Raw genomic sequence first — 20943 nt, 5'->3', positions numbered from 1 at the left:
ACCTTAGTTGGGAGTCAGTCAAAATGAACTCGTCACCATATGTCGTCTACAAATTGAGATACACGCAGATCGGTCAGATTTGCGATGGAAGAGCCTCAGAAGATTGAATATGGTGTTACAGAAAAGCGAGGAATCCATTGGATGCGTATTATACAATGCGCCAAGAAGATGCTATGCATAATTTAGATGCCGAACGAATCTCGAAAGCAAACGGAAGGGTATAACGATACACAGCATGACGATAAGACTCGATTCATGCACACCGGAGCAACCAGTAGGAGAAATCCGAGCTTCAACACGATCCCAGATAGTGGAAGCAGAAGGGAATGCTGGCCAAAACGACGATCCACGTCGCGCAGAATACGAAGGGTCGAAGATACGGATCACTCATCCGTAGACAATCCTATAATCATTATCAGCTGATTGCGCGAGGCAGTATTCTGGAAGGAAGCTCACCCTCTCGGGGTTGTCGAGATGGGCTTGAAGTCTATCCGACCAGAGTCGACGAAATGCCGGAGCGTGTCTGCCCAGTCCTCCCGGTAATCCCAGGATATTTTGCTGGGCGCGTCCACTTCCACTGGCATGACTTGGCTGACGTCACTGCACTGGATGAGGATGACTGCGGTGCCAATACCGCCACTGCGGCGACAGCGCTCCTCGCGGCGCTGAATGTCGGCGCCCACGAGAGGATCGTTGTCGGTGACATACGTCCGTGGGACGATATGGGTGCCCTTGATGGAAAATCTGATCGAGGGGGAGTAATTAGCGATGATGGGATGTACTTTAAAGCAGAATGCTTACCTCCGAACGGATTCAGATGCGGAAGGATGATAGGAGAGCTCGATGAGCAGGGCGTTTTGACGGACGTTGGAGGGGAGACGCTTCAGCTGGAGCGCCTGAAACCCCGCCCAACCGATTAGTGTTGAATGCGCAGAGACGAATTTTCTAAGGTTTTTGACGAGATTCTCGTCCATGTCTCCGGGCTGCTTCATCGCCGACACTTGTTTTGATGTGTGTTGGCAAATCTGTTTGTGGGAAGGCCAGTGCATCTTCTGACAATCCTGGGACTGGTTATCGAGTCAGAGACAAGGTTTGGGATAGTGTAGCAGTCCAGACTTACGCAGTACTGGGTGATCATCTGAATTAGGAAAAACATATGTCAGTATAGGGGTACGATTAGGCATAGCATGAAGCAGTGACTCACACATCCACCGCAGAGTCTAAAGCGGGCAGACGTGGGTTGCTCTACGGCACCGCACTGATCACACACCCTGTATCCGCGTTGTTTCGGCGGTGGGTGTGACGGCGCAGCAAAGTAGTTCGCAGCAGCGGGCTGAGCGTATGCGGTGGCCATTTCTGTGCGAGTATAGGAGATGTGGCTGAAACACCGGTGGGTCCTGTCGCTATGGCCATTTTTGCGTGTATTTTATATATGAGACCCATGTCGGTGGTGAGCATGTCTGGCGAGCGCGCCTAGCCTTGGTATGAGCAAAGTTCCAACTAATTGTGAGCGGTGGAGGAAGGGCGCCACTGAGTTTCCTTATCGGGCACGCGAGATCGCCGATGCAGTTCTTGTCTTTTTGTCTGCGTGCATCACGCGTCGAGCCAATCGCCTCCGTTATTGTCTCGTGTGCGTTCGCGAAGTTGCTCGCCCTGACTCACTCTCCGCAACACAAAAAGATCTATCGACCGCACCATACGCCCGTAAGCTACGAAACAAAAAGCCTGTACCACACACTTTTTGTCTTTGCTATCTGCATTTCAACACGGCCTATGAAATGCCCTAACATTCCAGAATACGATGTTCGCTTGCTCGGATGTACACAGAGGTGCGTCCGTTTACAGGACTTTGAAAGACTCGGCGTTCCCAGCGATGTAGCCTTCGTGACGTAGAGCCGGTGGTCGCGCTTAGGTACGTGCCACTCAGGCTGACATCCTGCATCACACGTGTCCGCTAGTTCACGGTCAGGCTCGTATCTGAGGAATCGTCAATCAGCAGGGGATGCTTGGAGGCAGAGACGCGTTGAACATATCCCCTTGATTAGTGCATGTGTCCCTGATCGTGGACAATGCAAGGTATGCCTAGACCGAAGAACGCTCCACCTCGTTTCTGTCCGTAACCTCCGTCGAGGAATCACCTTTGATACACATGGCATACATGCTCTGATTCCGTGCCCGTTCTTCCTTCACTCGTGCTTGATTTGTAGCATGTTACCGAATGCTCTGCATTGTCGAGTGGCAGATTTTCTCATCGCGTAGGAACTTGAACATTCATACGACAAGTTCTCATCACGGTGAAGCATGCTCTTCGTACGCTACTCTCATTGACTAACAATTGAGCGTCGTTTGAGATACTCCGAAATTACTAACACTCCGACGTCTCCAAGGCAATCAATGCTCCCGAACATCGAGAGAACCACTAGCTTCTGTGAGGAGGAAGCCCGCCTTCTGGCGCATTTAAGTACGCTACAGGGACTCCGGTTCGTCTTCGGTGAGTAATGATTGGCCTATTGTCCTGGTATGTTACAAATGCTTTCCGCCTGCTCCCATGCTCGATCTTTCGTAGATGCTTCAATATCCAGCGTCACGATTGGACTTTCACTTTTCTTGTAGGCGCTCCGGCGCCTTGCTTATCTGGCTACATCGGAACTTGTTCCGACACTCCTAGATGACGACGCCAGGGCCTAAGTTACAGAGGGACGATCCCTGGAGCTGCACGAATTGCGGGCGCGCTTTGTGTGCAGGTCTTCCATTGTCCGACCGCCCGGTGTACATTAGGCACTCAGAGCGGGAGCACTTTCAAGGCCGAGTGGTGTTCATCAGGTTCTGGCGTGGGCATAGCAAAAACGACCGCCCGGGCAAGCGATACAGGCATAGCGTAACTTTAAACGTTAGTCTTCGATATCGGTTTAAATGAGCAGGCCGCAAGTGTCAATACTACTGCTAGGACTTGATGAGCAGCTTTGTCATGTTTGAGTTCTGTTCAAGCTGTTAAAGTGGGGATGAATGCCCGTACGCACGTTTGTTGAATGGCGAAGGCCGGGCATCATGATGATTACCTAGATCCCGACGTACTACTGTACTATTTACTATACACAATGGCTGTGAATCCACCGACATGGGATCAGTGTCTTCTCTAAAGCCGGTCAACAGGTTGCGCGACATACGGTAAGTTGCATATAAGCGGACACTCGATCTATCTCGGATCCCGGATCACTAATACACATCAATGTCGAATACGACAGCGCGACATCTGGCGGCGCGGGAACTCTGAACTTTGGATGTACGTCCTCCGACGTCCTCCCTTGTCGGCGCATGGCGAAGTCGTCAAAGACGAATATGAACATGCGCAATTCGTTTCACAGCATTGGATGATCTCGGTATGTTATACAGACTCCTAAGGTCCAGGTATAAGCAAAGACCTGACTTCTCTAAGGCACTGTTCTTGCTCAACATTGTTCAAACCATTAGACCGACAGGCCTACCAAATGCCGAATGCTGGCCAGAAAGGACCCTTTAATTTGCGTTTTTAACAGCCAAACAGGCCAGAGTCGTACAATGTGACAGTCCCAGCGAACTTGAACTTCATTATGTGCGCCTTCACTCATTGCTCATAGGAACACTGGGCACAAAACACATAGCCCGGCTCAGTGTAGTGATCACCGCTGTCCCACAGATATTGGACATTCTAGATCTAGCAGACACCGTCGAACCGCTATTACTTTCTCATTTACTTGGTTGTTCGCGATTTTCCGGCTCCTTAGCCAAACAAATTCAGAACGACTGTAGTATGATTGTGGGATATTGTGTGTAAACCAGAAAGATGCGATATACCGCTCGGCGTTCGTACATCTAGTATTTGTAGACTAACAGTTTTCCTGGTCAACATGATATACAAGAAACCTGATAGACGAAGGATCTGCGTCATTCGTTAGCAGGTTCATAGTCTATAGTCTCACAAATCATTTTTTCGAAAATGACCAAAATGACAACTGTTATCACCGACACAATCCACCCACCAAAGATACTCGTTCCGAACTCATCCAGAATGCTCGGCTCTCTCCAGCGGAGCAAAACAACCCCAAGAACCTGACCAAAGATCCCAATGAAACACAAGACTGAGTATAACCATTCCGAACGCAACCTCGCCGGTGCTGGCTCCTCCTTGGACCGACCAAAGGGCGTGTATATACCGAATACCGCGCCAAGTAGCGCCCCTCCGGCCGCAGACGTGTGACCCACCCCTACAGCAGCAGTCGCGGAAGACTCGAGGGGAATCCTTGATAGGATCGCATGTGCCAAAACTGCGGACGCGGGAGACCAGGCGGCTCCAACGCAGGTGTGTAGAGATAACTGAACTACGCGCGAGCCACGATATGAAAGTGCGCAAGTCAAAGCTGCTCCGACCCAGTCCACCACAGCGATTACCACCATAACGGCTACAAGAAGAACCGCCGCCCCGATGAAGACGAGAAGGACAAGAAAGCATGCAGCCACAACGAATGGTATTATGAGCAGCGCGATCAGTGTGTCGAAAACGATCGGAGTGCCTTCAGCGACGTCTGCTGTCTGCAAGGGGCTCGGCCGCATGGCGGTGGCAGGCGGCGGAAGGTATATCGAGTCGCCACTTTGTGGGATGGCCTCTGCGGAGTCCTCGTCGGTCGACATCGCCGCTGAGGCTTGTGGTGGAATGGCAACCAATGTCGGTGACAGTGACGTTGCCGAACTCGAAGTCCGATAGTCATAGGCGAGCTGCTGCGGTGTAACGGGGATGTTGACCAAAGTCGGCGTAGGGCTGGGTTTCGGCGAGTACAGCACTGGAGATGGCATGGCGATTTTCGCGGCACAGACGATCTCTGGCCTCTTGATACGAGCAGTGCAGAGTTCGTGAGAGGTGGCGCAAGTGGGGGCGCGCTCTTGTCACTCAGAGCAGTGCGGTATTTATACCTTGCGAGACTGAGACAATAGGATTAACATTCGACTAAGCGAAGGATATGATGCCTTACCCACGGCAACGGCCCGAGAAAATGTGGCGTCTATGATGCGCTTTGATGGTACGCCCTGCCAGTGGCACGGATCAAGGCGAGTCTTGTACAGCTTGGACCTATTACGCCAACAATGCCCACGCAGCTGTCGGCGTCTATCAGGTTCATTAGGGGCTCGCGACGGTCCAGTCGACAGAAAAGCACCCTGTGCCTAGCTTGCCTTTGATCTCGCGGCTTTGACGCGATACTGCTTCAGTGGCGTGTGGCATGATGGCGCAAACCCGCCAATGTGCGTCCCGCAATGTCTCTCCGCTTTGAGGCTGGTTTCTTTGAACCTTGCACGTGTGTGAGTGCAGGATCTGGCTCAAGTCTTGAGTATGTTCACATCCCCGCCTTATTGTGGTGCTCAGCAGTCTTCGTAGCGTCGGTGGCGCTCAAACTCAGCAAATACCTCCAACGGGCAGCTCCATTGTGCGCAAATCCGCTCAGCGCGGTGTGAGACTCATAACATGAAGCGCACCCGCGAATGTGGTCGGTGTGACAGGCATCCCCTCAACGGATCTGTCGGAACGGAAAGTCGCGATGAATACCCGACCTTGACGCATCTTTCTGTGATGATGAGCGCACGCACCGAAACCAGAGATTATCACATTCTGTGAAGCGCCGGTAAGCAGAAAAGAACAGGCGACCTGCGGTGACTTGTGTTCGAACTGGATATATATTCGGTTTGTCTCGGATCCAGTGTCGTTCGCAGAACGCTTTGCTGGATTCTGAGTGCGGCAATTACGCGGGTGGCGCATGTCCCTCGAATACTTGAAATGCAGGTCCTGAAAAAAGTGTATCAACGGCGCGTGATATAGATGAGAGCAAACATGTGTAGCGTACTCTGTGACACTTCTAGAGACTAGAGGTCAGATGGCAATTATATATGTGGTGTCGGTTATAAGGGCTATGGATTGAGAATATTCATATCCACTGGCCGTCCCAACGCACAGATCTTGCTCACTATATAATTGGATAATCGCCCTTCAATCGACAGGCTTTTCCTGCTTCCATCTTGCGACCCATCAGGCGCGCAGTCTGCGATTCGGTGTCGCCTTTGAGTGAAGGTGCGACTCTTGGTTGATCGTGATGCTATCACATATACATCTGGATTTGATCACCGGTCGCTCCGTGGGCTTCGCACCCACACCGCGTACCTCCACCTGGCATATATGAGATTATCGCGCTACCGTGCCGGACAAAAACGGGCTGCGTGGCACAAGGAAAGCAATCTTCGCCTCCCCCGCTCGGATGTGCTCCGAATGGGGGTGCCGAGACCGAGGCGTCCAGGGTATTGCTGAAGGCCGGGTTTCAGAGGGCTTCGCTGCCCCCATGATTGAACCACATTCAAGACAGATGGCAGTATGTCAAAAGCGTGGATATTACTCGCAGCTCGCGATTGGAAACATGTTCCGGATCATATATCGCTCCGAGGGTCTATTACGCTAACCCTAGTTAAGCACCCATGTCCTCTGAGAGTGCGTTAGTAGACCGACGCGCGGCATCGACGATGTTGACCTTCGTACGCTTAATTACAGCCTGCGCCATGCTTTTATGAATATGAATAGTCCACGCGGAAGTTCTTCCTACACAGTCAATTTTTGTGGGGTGAAACGCGTTGCCTAAAAATGTGCTTACTTATTGGGCCGGTACACGATAGCAGCGACGTCAGTCAAGAGTCCCATCTGAGGACACTCGGGTGTGGTATCGCTCAGCCATAAGGTGCATAGAATTATCAGCGTTGGGAGTGTGTGTGGGCAGCTTGAAGTCAGTGACTCGATTTGAGATGTGACATCCGTGAACCTAGACACAAAGATGAGCTTCCGGCGTCGGTGTTCCTAAACGTTTCGCAGTACTCGTGTCCGCACCTCTGCTCAATATTAGTGAGCTTGCTGCTATGACGCGCGTTGCGCGTTCTGTGCAGAAACAATCAACCCGGGACCCAGGTATAAGTATGCAAACTTCTCGCGAATGATTGCAATCAGATCCGTCCCGGACACGTGCTTCATATTAGTATCAAGACTCAAGTAATCTTAATCAGGGCTTACATACAATATCCAGGCGCACAGCTAGAACCTAAATGTTGGTCTAGATGATGTGGGCAATCTGTCGATTTTCTTCACAACAATTACGGGTTTCAGTTAGGTTTCCATTTGACGTGAGACGTGTGGAGCCTCTGCTTGCGGCATCCATGGGCTGACCACGTTCACTATGGAAAGGTAGATGCAGGTGAATTTAATGGAGCCCAGCATTAATTTTCGTAGCAGCGATGCAATATACAAGGAACAGTGCTCCGGAGACGTTGAGACAACTGAAAGTGCCAAATCAGCTTAAATATACGTACGTCGGTGGTGACTGCACAAATAACATATACGAGCACATGAATCGGGATGATACAAAGACGACGCGACGGAGCGAGTCATTATGGACCCGCTGCCGATCGCTCACGAATGCAATGCACGATGAAGAGATACAAGCGTCATAAGCGCGCGAGCATGCAACTACCATATATGGCTGAGGCGGGCGGGGAGCGCCACACTGACTTCTACTTCTCAGCGGAAGTCCCACGATCGAGTTCTACTATTTTCACGGAGATCAATAAAAGTCGCTGACTTCTACTTTCATTCGTCTCGTCCGCGTCTCCCCTCGAAATGATCTCGGCAGTCATGCGCCGTGCCTGGAGCCAGTTGGACTCCAATTTCGACACTCCCCATTCCCTCTCTCCTGGCCGAATGCTCTGCTCCTCGCTTACTTATACTCTCGTCTCTCACTCTCCGCTGTCCATGGACTTCTTGCATACACTCCCACCCGACCATTTCCTCACCCTTCCCTTCCGCGTCCCGACCATGGCGAGTTCGCGGTTGGAACGACGGACACGTCCACACTCGCCGCACCCGATTTCGATGTCGACATGCGGACCGGGTCCATGCCAACAGCTGTCGCTGACTCGCCTCCGCTGTCCCGCAGATCTTGCACGCTCTAGCAGACACCGTCGAATCGCTACTGTCTCATTTTCTTGATTTTCGGCTCCTTGGCCAAAGGAATTCGGAACGTTTGTAGTATGATTATGGACTATTGTGTATAGGCAAGAAAGATGCGATATACCGCTTGGCGTTCGATACATCCAGTATTGGTAGACTAACAGTTTGTCTGGTTAACATGGTACATGAGATATCTAGAAGGCAAGAACTTGCGCCATCCGCCATCCTCTTCCATAGGGCATGGACGAGGACTCAATATGTCAGGGAAAAGACATAAGACAGCCGTCATCACCCACACAATCAACCCACCAAGCATACTTATCAGGAGCCCAAGGTAAGTATCCAGAGCCCCCGGCTCCTTGAAGCGGAATATGACAACACCAAGTGCCTGTCCAAAGATCCCGATGATAGCCAAGACTAACAGCATCCAGGCCCAATACGACCTTTCTGGCTTCTTATCGAAGAACGTCGATATACCGAGCATTGCGCCAAGTAACACTCCTCCGACCGCAGAAGTGCTGCTCACCCCCCCGGCCGTAGTCGCAGAGTACTCGAGGAAAGGCCTTGATAGGATCGCACGTGCCAATATCGCGGACGCGGGAGACCAGGCGGCTCCCACGCTGGCGTGTCCAATGACCTGGACTACGCGGGAGCCACGATATGGGAGCGCCGCCCCAGGCAAGATTAGTACGATGCATGCCACGAAGTATCCCATCCAGAGGCACGCAGTATAAATGAATTTGATGCAGCATTTCAAGGCGCCCGGTCGAGGCGACTGCGCGACGGGGCGAGCGAGGCAGTCGAGTGGGAGTGGCGACATCGACCGCCGAGGACTCTGCAGAGGCCAACCCATAAAAGCTCGTTGTGGAACGGCGATTGGCGTCAGTGACAGTGACGTTGCTGAACTCGAAGTCCGATAGTCATAGGCGAGCTGCTGCAGCGTAACGGGTACGTTGACCAACGTCGGCGTAGGGCTGGGTTTCGGCGAGTACAGGATTGGAGATGGCATGGCGATTCTCGTGGCCCAGAACATCTTTGGCCTCCTGATACGAGCAGTGCAGAGTTCGTGAGTGGTGACGCAAGATGGGGGCGCGCTCTTGTCACTCAGAGGAGTGCGGTATTTATATCTTGCGCGGCTGAGATATAGGGTGAACATTCATCTAAGCGAGGAATATGATGCCTTACCCATGGCGACGGCCCGAGAAAATGTGGCGTCTACGATGCACTTTGATGGTACGCCGCCTGTGGCGCGGACCAAGGCAAGCTGGGTCTTGTACAGCTTGGACCTACGCCAACAATGCCCACGCAGCTGTCGAGATAAGCATGCGGCTTACCGACCACGAGCGACGGCTATCAGCGTCTATCAAGTTCATTAGGGGCTCTCAACGGCCCAGTCGACGGAAAATCACCCTGTGCCTAGCTTGCCTCTGATACTACGGCTTTGACATGATGCTGAATCAGTGGCGGGTGGCGTGATGGCGCAACCCCACCAATTCAACGTGCATCCTGCAATTTCTCTCCGCTTTGAGGCTGTCTTCTTTGAGCCTTGTCCGCGTGTCAGTGCAGGATTTGGCTCAAGTCTTGAGTATGTTCACATCCCCGCCTTATTGCGGTACTCAGTAGTCTTCGTAGCGTCGGTGGCGCTCAAACTGAGCAAATACCCTCAACGGGCAGCTCCATCGTGCGCATACCCGCTCAGCGCGGAGTGAGATTCATAACATGAAGCGCACCCGCGAATGTGGTCGGTGTGACAGGCATCTCCCGAGTGGTTTTGTCAAATGCAAGGCAGGGAAGTCACAATGCATACCCGACCTTGACGCATCTTTCTGTAATGGTGAGCGCACGCACCGGAACCAGGGATTGACACATTCTATGGAGCGCCGGTAAGCAAAAAAAGAACAGGCGACATGCGGTGACTTGTATTCGAACCGGCTATATATTCGGCCTGTCCCGCATCCAGGGTCATTCGCAGAACGCTATGCTGGATTCTGAGTGCGGCGATTACGCGAGTGGCGCATGTGAGGCTCCCGCGAATACCTGAGATGCAGGTCCTGAAAAAGTGTATAAGCGGCGTGTGAGGCAGACGAGAGCAAACGGGTGTATCGCACTCTGTGACGTTCCTAGAGACTCGAGGTCAGACGGCAAACATTGCGTTGATCATAAAGGCCGTGGATTGAGGATAATTATATTCATTGACCATCCTTTCAGTCGAGAGGCTTGTCCGGCTTCCTTCTTGCGACCCACCAGGCGCATTCTCTGCGATTTGGTGTCACCTTTGAGCGAAGGTGCGACTTTTGTTTGATCGTGATGCTGTCGCATATACATCTAGATTTGATCACCGGTCGCTCCATGGGCTTCGCACCCACAGTGCACTTGGCATATATGAGATTACCGCGCTTCCCCGCCGGACGAAAACGGGCTGCGCGGCACAAGGAAAAGCAATCTTCGCCAGCCGCATGCATCACTGGCCCGCTCGGATGTGCTCCGAGTAGAGGTGCCGAGACCGAGGCGTCCACGGTATTGCTGAAGGCCGGGTTTCAGAGAGCTTCGCAGCCCCGAGATCGAGCCACATTCAAGACAGATGGTAGAATGTCCAAAGCGTGGATATCGCTCGTCGCAAGCGATTGGAGCCATTGTCCGGATGACAAGCCGCTCCGAGGGTCCTGCACAGCCATTCTAGTTTAGAGCTTGTGTTCTTTGAGAGTGCACCAGTGAACCAATGCGCAGCGTCGACGGTACAAGGACTGTGCTTCGGTGGAAGCAGCGAGGTCCCGAGCCGGTGCCGAAGCACGCTTGATTACAGCCTGAGCGATGCTTTTATTCTTAGTCCACACCGAAGTTCTTCCGGCACAGATAATATTTGTGGGTGAAATACGTTGCCTAAGAAAGTGATTACTTAGTGGGCCGATACGCGGCCACAGTGACGTCAGTCAAGAGTCTCTCATCTGAAGACAACTCGGACGTGGTATCGCTCCGCCGGGAGCCATATAGGATCAGTAGTGTTGAGCATGTGTGTAGGCAGCTTGCAATCGGTTACTCGAGCCGAGATGTGGCATCCGTGAATATAGACGAAAAGATGAGCTTCCAGCGCCGGTGTTCCTAAATTCTCCGCAAGACTTATGTCCGCACCTCTGCTCAATATGAGTGAGCTTGTTGCTATGACGCGCGTTGCATGTTCTGTGCAAACACAGTCAACCCGGGACCCAGGTATATGCAAACTTCACGCGTGAGATCCGTCCCGGACACGTGTTGCATATAAGTACCACAACCAGGGCTTACAAGCGGTATCGGAGCGCACAGCTAGAACCTAAATGTTGGTCTGGCAATCTGTCGGTTTACCTCACATCATTTATAGGCTTCAGTTGAGTTGGGATATGTCAAGCAGGATGTAGATGCAGGTGAGTTTATCGGAGCCGAGTGTTGACGTTGATGCATTGCCAGATGACGGGGAATTTACATATGTCGGTGCTAGCCGGTAAGCAAAATTCCAAAACACAGATATGAGGATACGCATCGGGCGTCGGGATGACGCAAAGACGACGCGACGGGGTGAGTCATCTTGGACCCGCTGCCGATCGCTCACGAAATGATCTCGGCAACCATGCGCCGTGCCTGGAGCCCGATCCGTCGTCAAACTGCTCCGGCTGGACTCCAATTTCGAGTCGCTCTCACCATTCCCTCTGCTGACTGAATGCTCTGCCGAAATAGCGCTCCTCGCTTACTTATACTCTCTCGTCTCTCACTCGCCTCTCCATTTCGCTAACACCATGGACTTCTTGCATAACACACTCCCACTCGACCATTTCCTCGCTCTTCCGCGTCCCGACCATGGCGAGGTCGCGGTCGGAACGACGGACACGTCCACACTCGCCGCACACGACTTCGATGTCGACACGCGGACCGGGTTTATGCCCCCACAGCCGCCGCTGACTCGCCTTCCGGAACAGTGGGAGCTATGGGAGACGGCCCTTGACGACGCGCTCACGTCGCGACTACGCCTGGCGGAAAAGGATGATCTGGCGGAGGAGGATGTAGCCAAGTCTGGTCGGTGGCGGACGCGCGTCTCAGAGGTCAATTCTCGTTTTCATTTCCCAGATTCACACGCTCATAATAAACACAGCTTCCGATTCTGTCGATCGAAGAACTGAAGCAGTCTGAGCTGCTGCTTCGCCGTGCGCACCATGTCCTCGCGTGGCTCATGCACTTGTACATCCACTCCACACCCACCGCCATCACCGAAATACACATCCCCCCTCCCATCACCCTGCCCCTCCTCCAGGTCTCGGCACAGCTCCAGCTTCCTCCTGTCCTCACCTACTCCGACGATGTCCTCTACAACTGGGCCTACAAGTCCCCGCCCTCGTCCGACCGCCCCCTCGCCCCGCCCGCGCTGGACAACCTCCGCTGCCTCACCCTCTTCACCGGCACCCGCGACGAGGAAGAGTTCTACCTCGCCTCCGCCCGCATCGAGTTCCGCGGGGTCGAGGCCCTCGGCCTCATGCGCGCCATAATGGACGAGGCCTTCCTCGGCGATGCCACCGCCGTGCGCCGCATCACCGCCTACCTGCACGCCCTCGCGCGCGTCACCGCCGACCTCACCGCCATCCTCGCCGCCGTCCGCGACGGCTGCGACCCCGCCACCTTCTACCACGACATCCGCCCCTGGTTCAAGGGCGCCGACTCGGACCCGCGCCGCCGCTGGGTCTTCGACGGGCTCGAGCGCGACCCCGCGCTCAAGCAGCCCCTCGAGCTCTCCGGGCCCAGCGCGGGCCAGAGCGCCCTCATCCACGCGCTCGACGTCTTCCTCGGCGTCGACCAGTACTCGCACACCAATTTCCTCCTCGATGCGCCCGGCACGCCCGCATCCGCATCCGCTGCGCCCGCCCCCGTGCCCCCGACGGCGACGGCGACGTTCAGCTCCGCGCCGGGGACGCGCGCCGTGCCGTTCCTGACGCGCATGCAGTCGTACATGCCGCGCCACCACCGCGCGTTCCTGCGGCACCTCGGCGCGAGCCCGCGCCCGCTGCGCGCGCTCGTGCAGGCGTCGCGCGACGCGGCGCTCGTCGGGGCGTACAACGCGGCGGTGGGCGCGCTGAAGGTGTTCCGCGACGAGCACGTGCGCATCGTCGCGCTGTACATCCTCGGCCCGTCGCGGCGCGCGGGTGCGCCGGGCGCGCCTGCGAAGGGCACGGGCGGCACGGACGCGTTCAAGTTCGTGCAGGGGGTGAGGAACCAGACCGCGGGGGCGCTGCTGCGCCAGGAGTAGGAGTGGTTTGCGGCGGCTGTGTTTGCTGTTGGCGGCGGGCAGGGTGGATGTATGCGTGTATCTATGCGGTGGACGCAGCCCCCATAAGCGGCACGGCCATCTGAAATGGACGTGTTCAGAGCGGACCGGCATTTCTGGCATGATTCGCGGGTCTGACGTCCGTTTTACACACGTGCGAGCATCCTGGCGGCCGTCCGGCATGCCGTGTGTGCGCGCATACGTGTCTCGTAACTCAGAGACGTGCCATGATGGGAGGCAGTCAGCAGGCGCACCAAGGCAGGATATGACGGTAAAAAAAAATCATCGTATATAAACGAAGGGATGTTGTTCGAGGCGCGCAAAGGAACTTAGCAAGACACGATGATATGATCGCGCCGGGAATGGGAGCAGTGCAAAATGGAGCAAGGAGCAAGTACGAACGACTTACCACTAGCGTACCAGGCCCTCCGTATGTAGCACCTGCTTTAACTGGGGTGTTGTCACTGTCCGATAAGACACGAGGAAATGCTGCGAATCAGATGCAATCGAATTTGACAATCGACTATAACACTATGAACCATGCTGACGCTGCCAATCTAATGCGTGTGAGGTATAAGGGCCGCATGTTATCCCATGGCACTGACTCCTATGCAATTCACGGCCAGCAGGTTTAAAGCGCATGAATATTCTTCACCAGACGGAGGATCGGTCCGCAGTGTTCTTAGGATCACTATGATCATGGGCGACCTGCCATCTGGAATCACCTCAATACTGTCGGAATGGACGTGGAATAGGGAAACACCGCGCAGCTTTTGAGAATATAAGCGAGCAGTGTAGTATACGTACCGAGCAAGACCTAGAGGCAAGGATGTGTTTTGTTTAATATGACATCTATTCAAGAGAACAGCTTTCATATTTTTACAAGGTGTGCACCGTCCTTTTCGTGTGGAGGTCAGATGATCGATATACAGGTTCTGAGAGAAATGTCGAACTATCATTTTGGCGATATCACCAGGTGATATTGCCAAACAGGGACGAACCGAGGCACACAAGTCAAACGAGACTGTGACACAGCACATCTCGCTGAGTGCATCCCCTGCCGCATTGGATCCCAAGGGTCCACAGTATAAAGTGGAACATCCATCCCATGAGCATAATATACTATGACACATTGATGCCTATAAGGGAGAAGGTATTCCGCCGTGACGACTTCAGGCCATCACGGCGGAAAACTATCTCATTTGAGGCATGGCGGCCGTACATGGCCGTTCGGAGGATGTGAACAATCTCGATGGCAATCAATGTCCGTTAGAAATCACAATACCCCTTCCCGCAACATTGAGACGACTCAGTTATCTGACCGACGCTGTGAGTGAGGGCATCTTGTACTCATGATATGCTCACCTTGCATCAGTTGATAATAACTAGTTATGCGGTGCTATTACAGCTCTCTTCAACCGCTCGACAACTTCACTGATATGTGGGCGATTCGCAGAATACTGATCCCAGCATTGCTCTATCAACTTGAAAAGGTCGTCTGGGTAGTCTCGAGGGCTGCTGGGTAACGGAGGGCGTTCACAGTTGATAACTATCCTAATAATGATTCGAAAGATTGACTGGTTTGGCCAAGGGGGTCCGCCTGTCAGCATCTAGAGAAGTTGTCTCTTAGTCGCAGGCATATATCGCATTCCTTGGTGACCCAAGTGTCAACTTCGCCGAATTGCTTAGGATCGTATAGCTCGGGTACGACCATGCACATATTGTTCCCGCATGATTCTGGCGTCGACTTCAAAAGATTTGATGTGGAACGTGTGAGACTGGTGCTCGTGAGACATACGCGGTGATCTTTTGTGACCAGTATACTACTCTATTTGCATCATTGATAAGCCTTTAATGCGACACTGAAATCAATGAGACGTACGAATTTCAGGTCACCATGGACGAGATCTAGACTATGCAAATATTCCAATCCGGACGCAATATCTACAAGCTACAAGGCACAATGTCAATCAAGCGATACCCGATAGGGGAATTCTCACTTACCAAGCGAAGCCTGTTTGCATCGCGGAAATTGTAGGTGTAGTCGTACAGATTCCCGTTATCCACCCAGGGAGATATCAACTGGGAGGTAGGAAGATGTGCGCCAAACGGCGAATTAACATTAGGGTGTCGTAGGTACTTCCAGAAGACAACCTCATGTACAACGTGTTGACGGACAAGCGCGTCCGTACGCCCCGCGTGGATATGCGCGCGCATGACGTCGCATTATCGCGTCGGGATCAGCGTGATGTTGTCGCGCCCCTGGCGCCCCTGGCGCCCCTGTTCCTGTCTGTAAATACCCCGTCCTCTTCGTTTAGCCCGCGCACCATAGATACAGGTGACTCACCCTACTACGGCACGCTATATACCTGTCATTTTCACGATGCAAGCTTCAGTCGATATTCTACTCACTGAAGCTCGTAAGTCCTTTTCTACCTCTAAGTACTGTACATATACTGATCTCCTGTAAAGTGACCGAACGTCGTTAGGTACAGTAATAGAGTCGATATTCTACTCACTGAAGCTCTGACCGAACGTCGTTAGATCCGACGTCGCTCGTACCTCGTTAAGACAACGCGCTAGATTTGATGGGTCAAACTATGCATCTGGACGTGGCCGGATGAAATGCACATACCTCAATATGTTCGCCTCGTTTCTGAATCCGACTCTTGTCCGGTATTAGCAGGACCTTTACGGATACATTGGCACTATTGTAAGAGCCTTTGTATACCATAGAGCCAGCCGAAAGATCGATGCAATCCTTGTCCGTCACGTTGATCGGAACCGAGCAATACAGAGGCGGGAGGGTCTCCATCTGAGTACATAGGCCAGCAATGATATCAAGCAGACATCTAAAGCGATGACCCGTAGCACCAGCCTCAGTGGTGACCTGATGTGATAAGCAGTAGTAAGTGGCAGTTGTCATACAGTGTAGACACACTCATAACCTTGTCTAGAACCCGCACGCACACCACAGCATCTGTTCCCTTCAGCCCTTTCATCCAGCTTATCACTTCGGTGCTTTCTGTGACCGACAGGAGAAGCTCGTAGATATGCTGCTTATTGACGGCCTTTGGACAGAAAAGTATGAGATCTTCACTGAAGAGAAAAACAGACATACCACCGGTAGTGGTAACTCGTCAATGCCTACTCGTTTGCAGACATCTCGGAGGAAATTTATGAGGCTTGCGGCGTCAATATCACTTCCAAGATCGTTGAGTATGCTTCCGAAATCATCGTCAAGCGACTGTTCACCGTGATTGGCAGATCGTGGCTAGTGCACATCAGGCGCCGAGATGCAGCAACACAGAACGTTACAGGTTTTTGTAAGACATACCATCTGCAATCGAGACCGCGCAGGATTGTCAGGAGTTGGAAACTGTCCCATAGTGGCGAACTGCATAGAGTTCATGTACTATACTCGAATACTGAAGCTGTATGTGCAAAGGAACAAGACCGCCTAGAGCGAGGGGTGAGTTTCAATGTGAACGGGACGACACAGCACAATGAAGTTCAGCGATAAACACTGCCTGTCCACGGCTCATCCCACGATTCAGTTGCGCAGTGGCAGGACCCAACAAGCACCGCCGGCACGTGCCGGACCTTCGTGAGCGCTACAACCGATTCCATGAAAGCCCGGAACATATTCATGTCGCTCTCAGCGAGCCGAGTACTGGTAGCACTTGATCCTATCATGGCTATGCGTTTTCTAGGTAAAACTTCTCAACATCTCATGCCCATTGGACACGCGGACAAGTACACTGCGTCCCGCTGGGTGCGATCATTGGACTCCGTTCGTGTCTCAGCAGGTCGCACGCTAATTGCCACGCTTTCTTGGAGCTGCCTCTGGTCTTATGTCGGATACGCTCAACCGTTAAGAGGTTCGTAGTCAAGCCAAATTTATACCTTGAAAGCGAGAGTCACAGTCAAACATGAATCAGAGAACTAAATCAGTCATCAGGGAATTTTTATGCCATGCGGAGGGAGTATGAATGTATACGGCAGTACAACATTATACCTCAGATTGTATAAGACTGAGGGTTGGCGTAGGGTGGGGGCTTCCTGTTAGAACTCCATCATAATCCCGACCTGCTTCGAGTGGTCCACTGGATTGATCCTCAACTTGGATGTTTCTCAACTTGGACGTTTCTCAACTTGGACGTTTCAACGTTCATATTCGGTGGCTTTAATAATACGCCAATTGTTAACTGGAAACCGGTAACTACCGATGTTTGGGAGAAGTTCGACCTGTCTAGGAGCTTAGCTTGACGTTTGTCATAGTATTTGAGATAGAACCTTACTCGGGAATGGGGACCTACTATGACGATACTAAGAAATACTCCGAACAGACTGCGATCACCGAACTGTAATATGTCTAGCTCAGCCATCATGGCAATGATTGAAAATTCGATAGGCGTATCCGCTGAAAGTCCCCCACATGCTATCGCTATAATGATGGTACTCACGTGGGTGTACGACAGGCAGGCGCTTTGCATACGACGCCGAAGGTCATCGTGTGGCTGTGGCATTTCGGATTATCGGCCAATGGCCGGAGAGAGCACCCACCTTGGGCGGACACGCCTATCTTTCTTCCTTCACTACTACATCTATAGTACTCCTAATGGTAGTTAGACCAGGATAGAAGAACGCAAGTGACTAAAGGAATACGACCTCACGCATGGATGCCGCTCTGCTTGATCCCACATAGCTGCTGTTGCCGCAGATGCAGCCTCAATATTTGTCTTGTGTGCAGAACGTGAGGCTACTCAGGAACAAGACCATTAAACTTCATCGAAGCAGTCATCGTTCAACGATGGCACTTACCTCGAATTTCGACAAGCCGCTCACTCTCCCAGCCAAACAAAAGGGAGTCAAAGTCTCACCGCAGGAGCGAGACGCTTGTGACGCCAATGATTCTGATTGTTACCACTGATGATATGAGCAGGATGCCTGCCACGACTTTCAGGGCGAACATATTAAAAGTCCATTGTATTCCAAATTCCAATATGCCATGAAATTTCATCATTGAGCCGGCGAATGACAAGCGAACGAAAGCTGCGCGGCAATTGGAGACATCCTCCCGAAAAGAAAAAAAATCAGCGAACTTACCATCGCTGTAGCGATGCATGTGGGGTCCTGAATCAGGCCATCTTAATAATACATCGAGATGATGAGCAGTGTCTCCAGAACCAAGACAGAATGAAGTAACGAAAGCGAGAGATAAAGAGGGGTTATGATACATCTCGTGCGCTTACGACAATCATCCGCCGGGCCATTACTCCGCACTGACCGTCGCAGTGAATCTCTTGAAAGCGGTTTTCGCATGTCTACGCGCGCATGCACCCCATCAGAGCCACGCTAATCCACTCACTCATTCATTGCACGCACTAAATGCATCCTCCTCATCCTTAGAATTGCGCCCCAGGCCAAGACTCCCATAGTACTCCCTCACCCGACGGTAGACGCTGTAGCCAAGGCCCTCGTACGACGTACATTCCGATGGCAATGGCATTGGTGCAGCGGACATAGAGGTCGACGAGAAACGAGTGGTACGTCTCGTCCGACACACGCTCCAGCTGGGCCGTCATCTTGCGCGCCAGGCATAGCCGGCAGTATTCTGGGGCGACAGAGAGCACAGTTACGTGCCCGTGCCATTCGACGCCGGTCCCTTCAGCTTTTCCCAGGACCGTAATTTGGAGTTCAGGGGGAGTAAGGGGTTGGATGAAGAACGTGTATCGAGTAACAATAGAACCAAGAATATGCGCATAGACAGGTACGATGAGCATATGCATACTATAACTCATGAGACAGCCGTTAGGCGACTCTTCCACCGAGCACAGGTCGTGCCAGCACGCAAGATAGGAAAGGTGTATGTTGATGCCATACTATGCCACAATGTCAGTCTGCATAGATGTTCCATGGAAGAAGACATACCGTCTCTGTCCAGAGGTCCAAATTACTACGCAGGTCAACCGTCAATCATACCGTGTGTGCACATGGCGTCTAGGACAACTGACATGTGGTTGAATTTGAACATGTCAGTCGCCTCGAACGGTTTCACCACACTCATGATGCCCTGACAGTATGTGTAAAGAACAAGACAATGTGGCGGAGTACAATATAACCACAGCCGCCCACAAATGTGCGGCAATTTGGCGGGAACAGCCGGCTGCATCGCCCGATCGCGATCGGGCAGGATGTGCTCGCTGTCATCGCTCGACTGCTACGGCCACACTAATGCCTATGCCGTATCCTCCCTCTGCAATATTGTATTTTCGTTATGATTCGCCTGACACATAAAGCTAGAGCTACCGTGAACGGCGACCGCCTTATGGCTGCAATGGCTTGCTTGTCCTTCCCCACACGCCTTGCCCACTGGCACATGTTATTCTCCTTGCACTTACACGCCACCCCATTGAGCCTTCCGCAGGAGCGCTCACATCAAAATGTTCGCGGTAACGAAATATAACTACACTTCATGTCCAGGATCTTGAAGCGATATAGTCCTTTATGCATACTGTCCAACAGGGGTTGCTTCCAACTGATGTGTCCGTGGTCCCACCCGATTGTCATCGTGCAGCGTGGCAATCGCGGTGCATGGTCTTGTACATGGGATATACATGCCCTCTTCTTTGATCTCTTATATGTAGCTTCCTCGCGGCCTCCAGGTTCTATGCGCCTGTATATCGCACATATAACCACACCCTGCAGAACAGACCCTCTCCAAGAAGCAGCTCGCCCGACGCCCTCGAGATCTGCAGTCAAGCAATAGCACCGTGCCATCCCACCATCTAGCACTCACCACTCACCACCAGCCATGCATTCTCCCCACCCCACGACGACCTGGAGCAAGGCCGCCCCCGAACGCGAGTACACCTTCGACACCGCTAGCCTCACACGTGTCCACACAGGTGCGCGCGCATCCACTGCCGTCCTCTCTCTCACCCCATACATTTGAACTGACCTCAACCCCTGCACCAGAGGACCGATCGCCGTACACTGCGCGGCCCGACTTCGACCACTGCAAGCGCTCGACGATCTTTGACGCCGGGCTCTGTGATAGCCCCGCGTCCTCGCGCCAGAACTCCGTTCTCGCCCCTGCCAAGTCCGCGTCGAGAACTTCATCTCCGCTATGCTCGCGCGCAGATACCGGGACGAGCGCAAAGTCGCTCACAGCCGTCAGCGTGCGATGCGCGTCACCGCTCGGCTCACAAGCTTCACTAGCGTCTGCAGATTACCACGAGACGCACGCCCTCCTTGGACGCGCCGTGTCGCGTATGCCGTCTGCATCTGCAGTATTGGACGAGCAGGATGGGGAGCAGCATAACGGAGCGGGAAAGCACATAGCGAAGCAGACGTGCACAGAAGCTGAGGCGACGAAGGGCAGCGCAATGCACTTCATTCACGGGGGGGTGCTCAAGAGGCTTGCGGTGCATCTGCCGTTGCGGAAATGAATGGACTGTGCCACATCTGGTTTAGGGAGCTCTCATTGGGTTGTAGAATTGTATACTTACTACACACTGGGTTACTGTATTGCATTTCATCTCGGATACTCTGCATAATGATCCACATACATGCCGCGAAGCCAATGCACTAGCGCCGGAATATAGCCCCATGCGCTGGCAGGCCGCTAGTCAATCTCATCGTGATA

At 52.9% G+C, this 20943-nt stretch overlaps 7 protein-coding genes across 7 annotated transcripts; 2 read left to right on the top strand and 5 right to left on the bottom strand.

Moving 5' to 3' along the window:
* Positions 1-109: 109 nt before the first annotated feature.
* Positions 110-1389, bottom strand: POSPLADRAFT_1041549 (hypothetical protein). Its single transcript, XM_024477931.1, has 5 exons — positions 1205-1389; positions 1121-1138; positions 802-1067; positions 457-744; positions 110-403 (listed from the first exon to the last, which is right to left on the bottom strand). The coding sequence occupies exons 1-5, from the start codon at positions 1352-1354 to the stop codon at positions 388-390; spliced, it is 738 nt and encodes a 245-aa protein (XP_024334363.1). The 5' UTR covers positions 1355-1389; the 3' UTR covers positions 110-387.
* A 2463-nt stretch (positions 1390-3852) lies between these two features.
* POSPLADRAFT_1049811 (hypothetical protein) lies at positions 3853-4830 on the bottom strand (the record flags this gene model as incomplete). Its single annotated transcript, XM_024479846.1, has 2 exons — positions 3853-3878; positions 4020-4830. 2 exons carry the CDS (start codon positions 4828-4830, stop codon positions 3853-3855), a joined length of 837 nt encoding a protein of 278 aa, XP_024334362.1.
* A 2964-nt stretch (positions 4831-7794) lies between these two features.
* On the bottom strand, positions 7795-9041 carry POSPLADRAFT_1036657 (hypothetical protein; the record flags this gene model as incomplete). The annotated part of the gene is made up of 2 exons (XM_024477162.1): positions 7795-8099; positions 8171-9041. The coding sequence occupies 2 exons, from the start codon at positions 9039-9041 to the stop codon at positions 7795-7797; spliced, it is 1176 nt and encodes a 391-aa protein (XP_024334361.1).
* A 2734-nt stretch (positions 9042-11775) lies between these two features.
* POSPLADRAFT_1155818 (hypothetical protein) lies at positions 11776-13274 on the top strand (the record flags this gene model as incomplete). Its single annotated transcript, XM_024486988.1, has 3 exons — positions 11776-12078; positions 12129-12826; positions 12926-13274. 3 exons carry the CDS (start codon positions 11776-11778, stop codon positions 13272-13274), a joined length of 1350 nt encoding a protein of 449 aa, XP_024334360.1.
* A 1621-nt stretch (positions 13275-14895) lies between these two features.
* Positions 14896-16680, bottom strand: POSPLADRAFT_1185547 (hypothetical protein; the record flags this gene model as incomplete). The annotated part of the gene is made up of 9 exons (XM_024489154.1): positions 14896-15120; positions 15175-15243; positions 15297-15374; positions 15705-15730; positions 15812-15854; positions 15928-16182; positions 16265-16363; positions 16414-16539; positions 16630-16680. 9 exons carry the CDS (start codon positions 16678-16680, stop codon positions 14896-14898), a joined length of 972 nt encoding a protein of 323 aa, XP_024334359.1.
* Positions 16681-18547: 1867 nt separating this feature from the next.
* On the bottom strand, positions 18548-19363 carry POSPLADRAFT_1041548 (hypothetical protein; the record flags this gene model as incomplete). Its single annotated transcript, XM_024477930.1, has 5 exons — positions 18548-18619; positions 18681-18757; positions 18786-19177; positions 19227-19251; positions 19310-19363. Coding segments are annotated over 5 exons (620 nt in total), but the record flags the coding sequence as incomplete, so codon positions are not given.
* A 746-nt stretch (positions 19364-20109) lies between these two features.
* Positions 20110-20746, top strand: POSPLADRAFT_1061260 (hypothetical protein; the record flags this gene model as incomplete). Its single annotated transcript, XM_024481360.1, has 2 exons — positions 20110-20203; positions 20274-20746. The coding sequence occupies 2 exons, from the start codon at positions 20110-20112 to the stop codon at positions 20744-20746; spliced, it is 567 nt and encodes a 188-aa protein (XP_024334357.1).
* Between the last annotated feature and the right edge of the window lie 197 nt (positions 20747-20943).

The sequence above is a fragment of the Postia placenta genome (genome assembly GCF_002117355.1).
Source record: "Postia placenta MAD-698-R-SB12 unplaced genomic scaffold POSPLAscaffold_17, whole genome shotgun sequence".
In the NCBI taxonomy this organism is placed as follows: Eukaryota; Fungi; Basidiomycota; class Agaricomycetes; order Polyporales; family Adustoporiaceae; genus Rhodonia; species Rhodonia placenta.
The sequence above is the reverse complement of the archived record's forward strand: the minus strand, read 5'-3'. Positions and strand labels throughout refer to the sequence as shown.

Excerpts from the sequence above, each read along its gene's own strand:
- POSPLADRAFT_1041549 (XM_024477931.1), bottom strand. The coding sequence starts at position 1,354 with ATGGCCACCGCATACGCTCAGCCCGCTGCTGCGAACTACTTTGCTGCG. Across the intron at positions 745-801 it reads GCATCTGAATCCGTTCGGAG|ATTTTCCATCAAGGGCACCC; the intron begins GTAAGCATTCTG and ends CCCCTCGATCAG.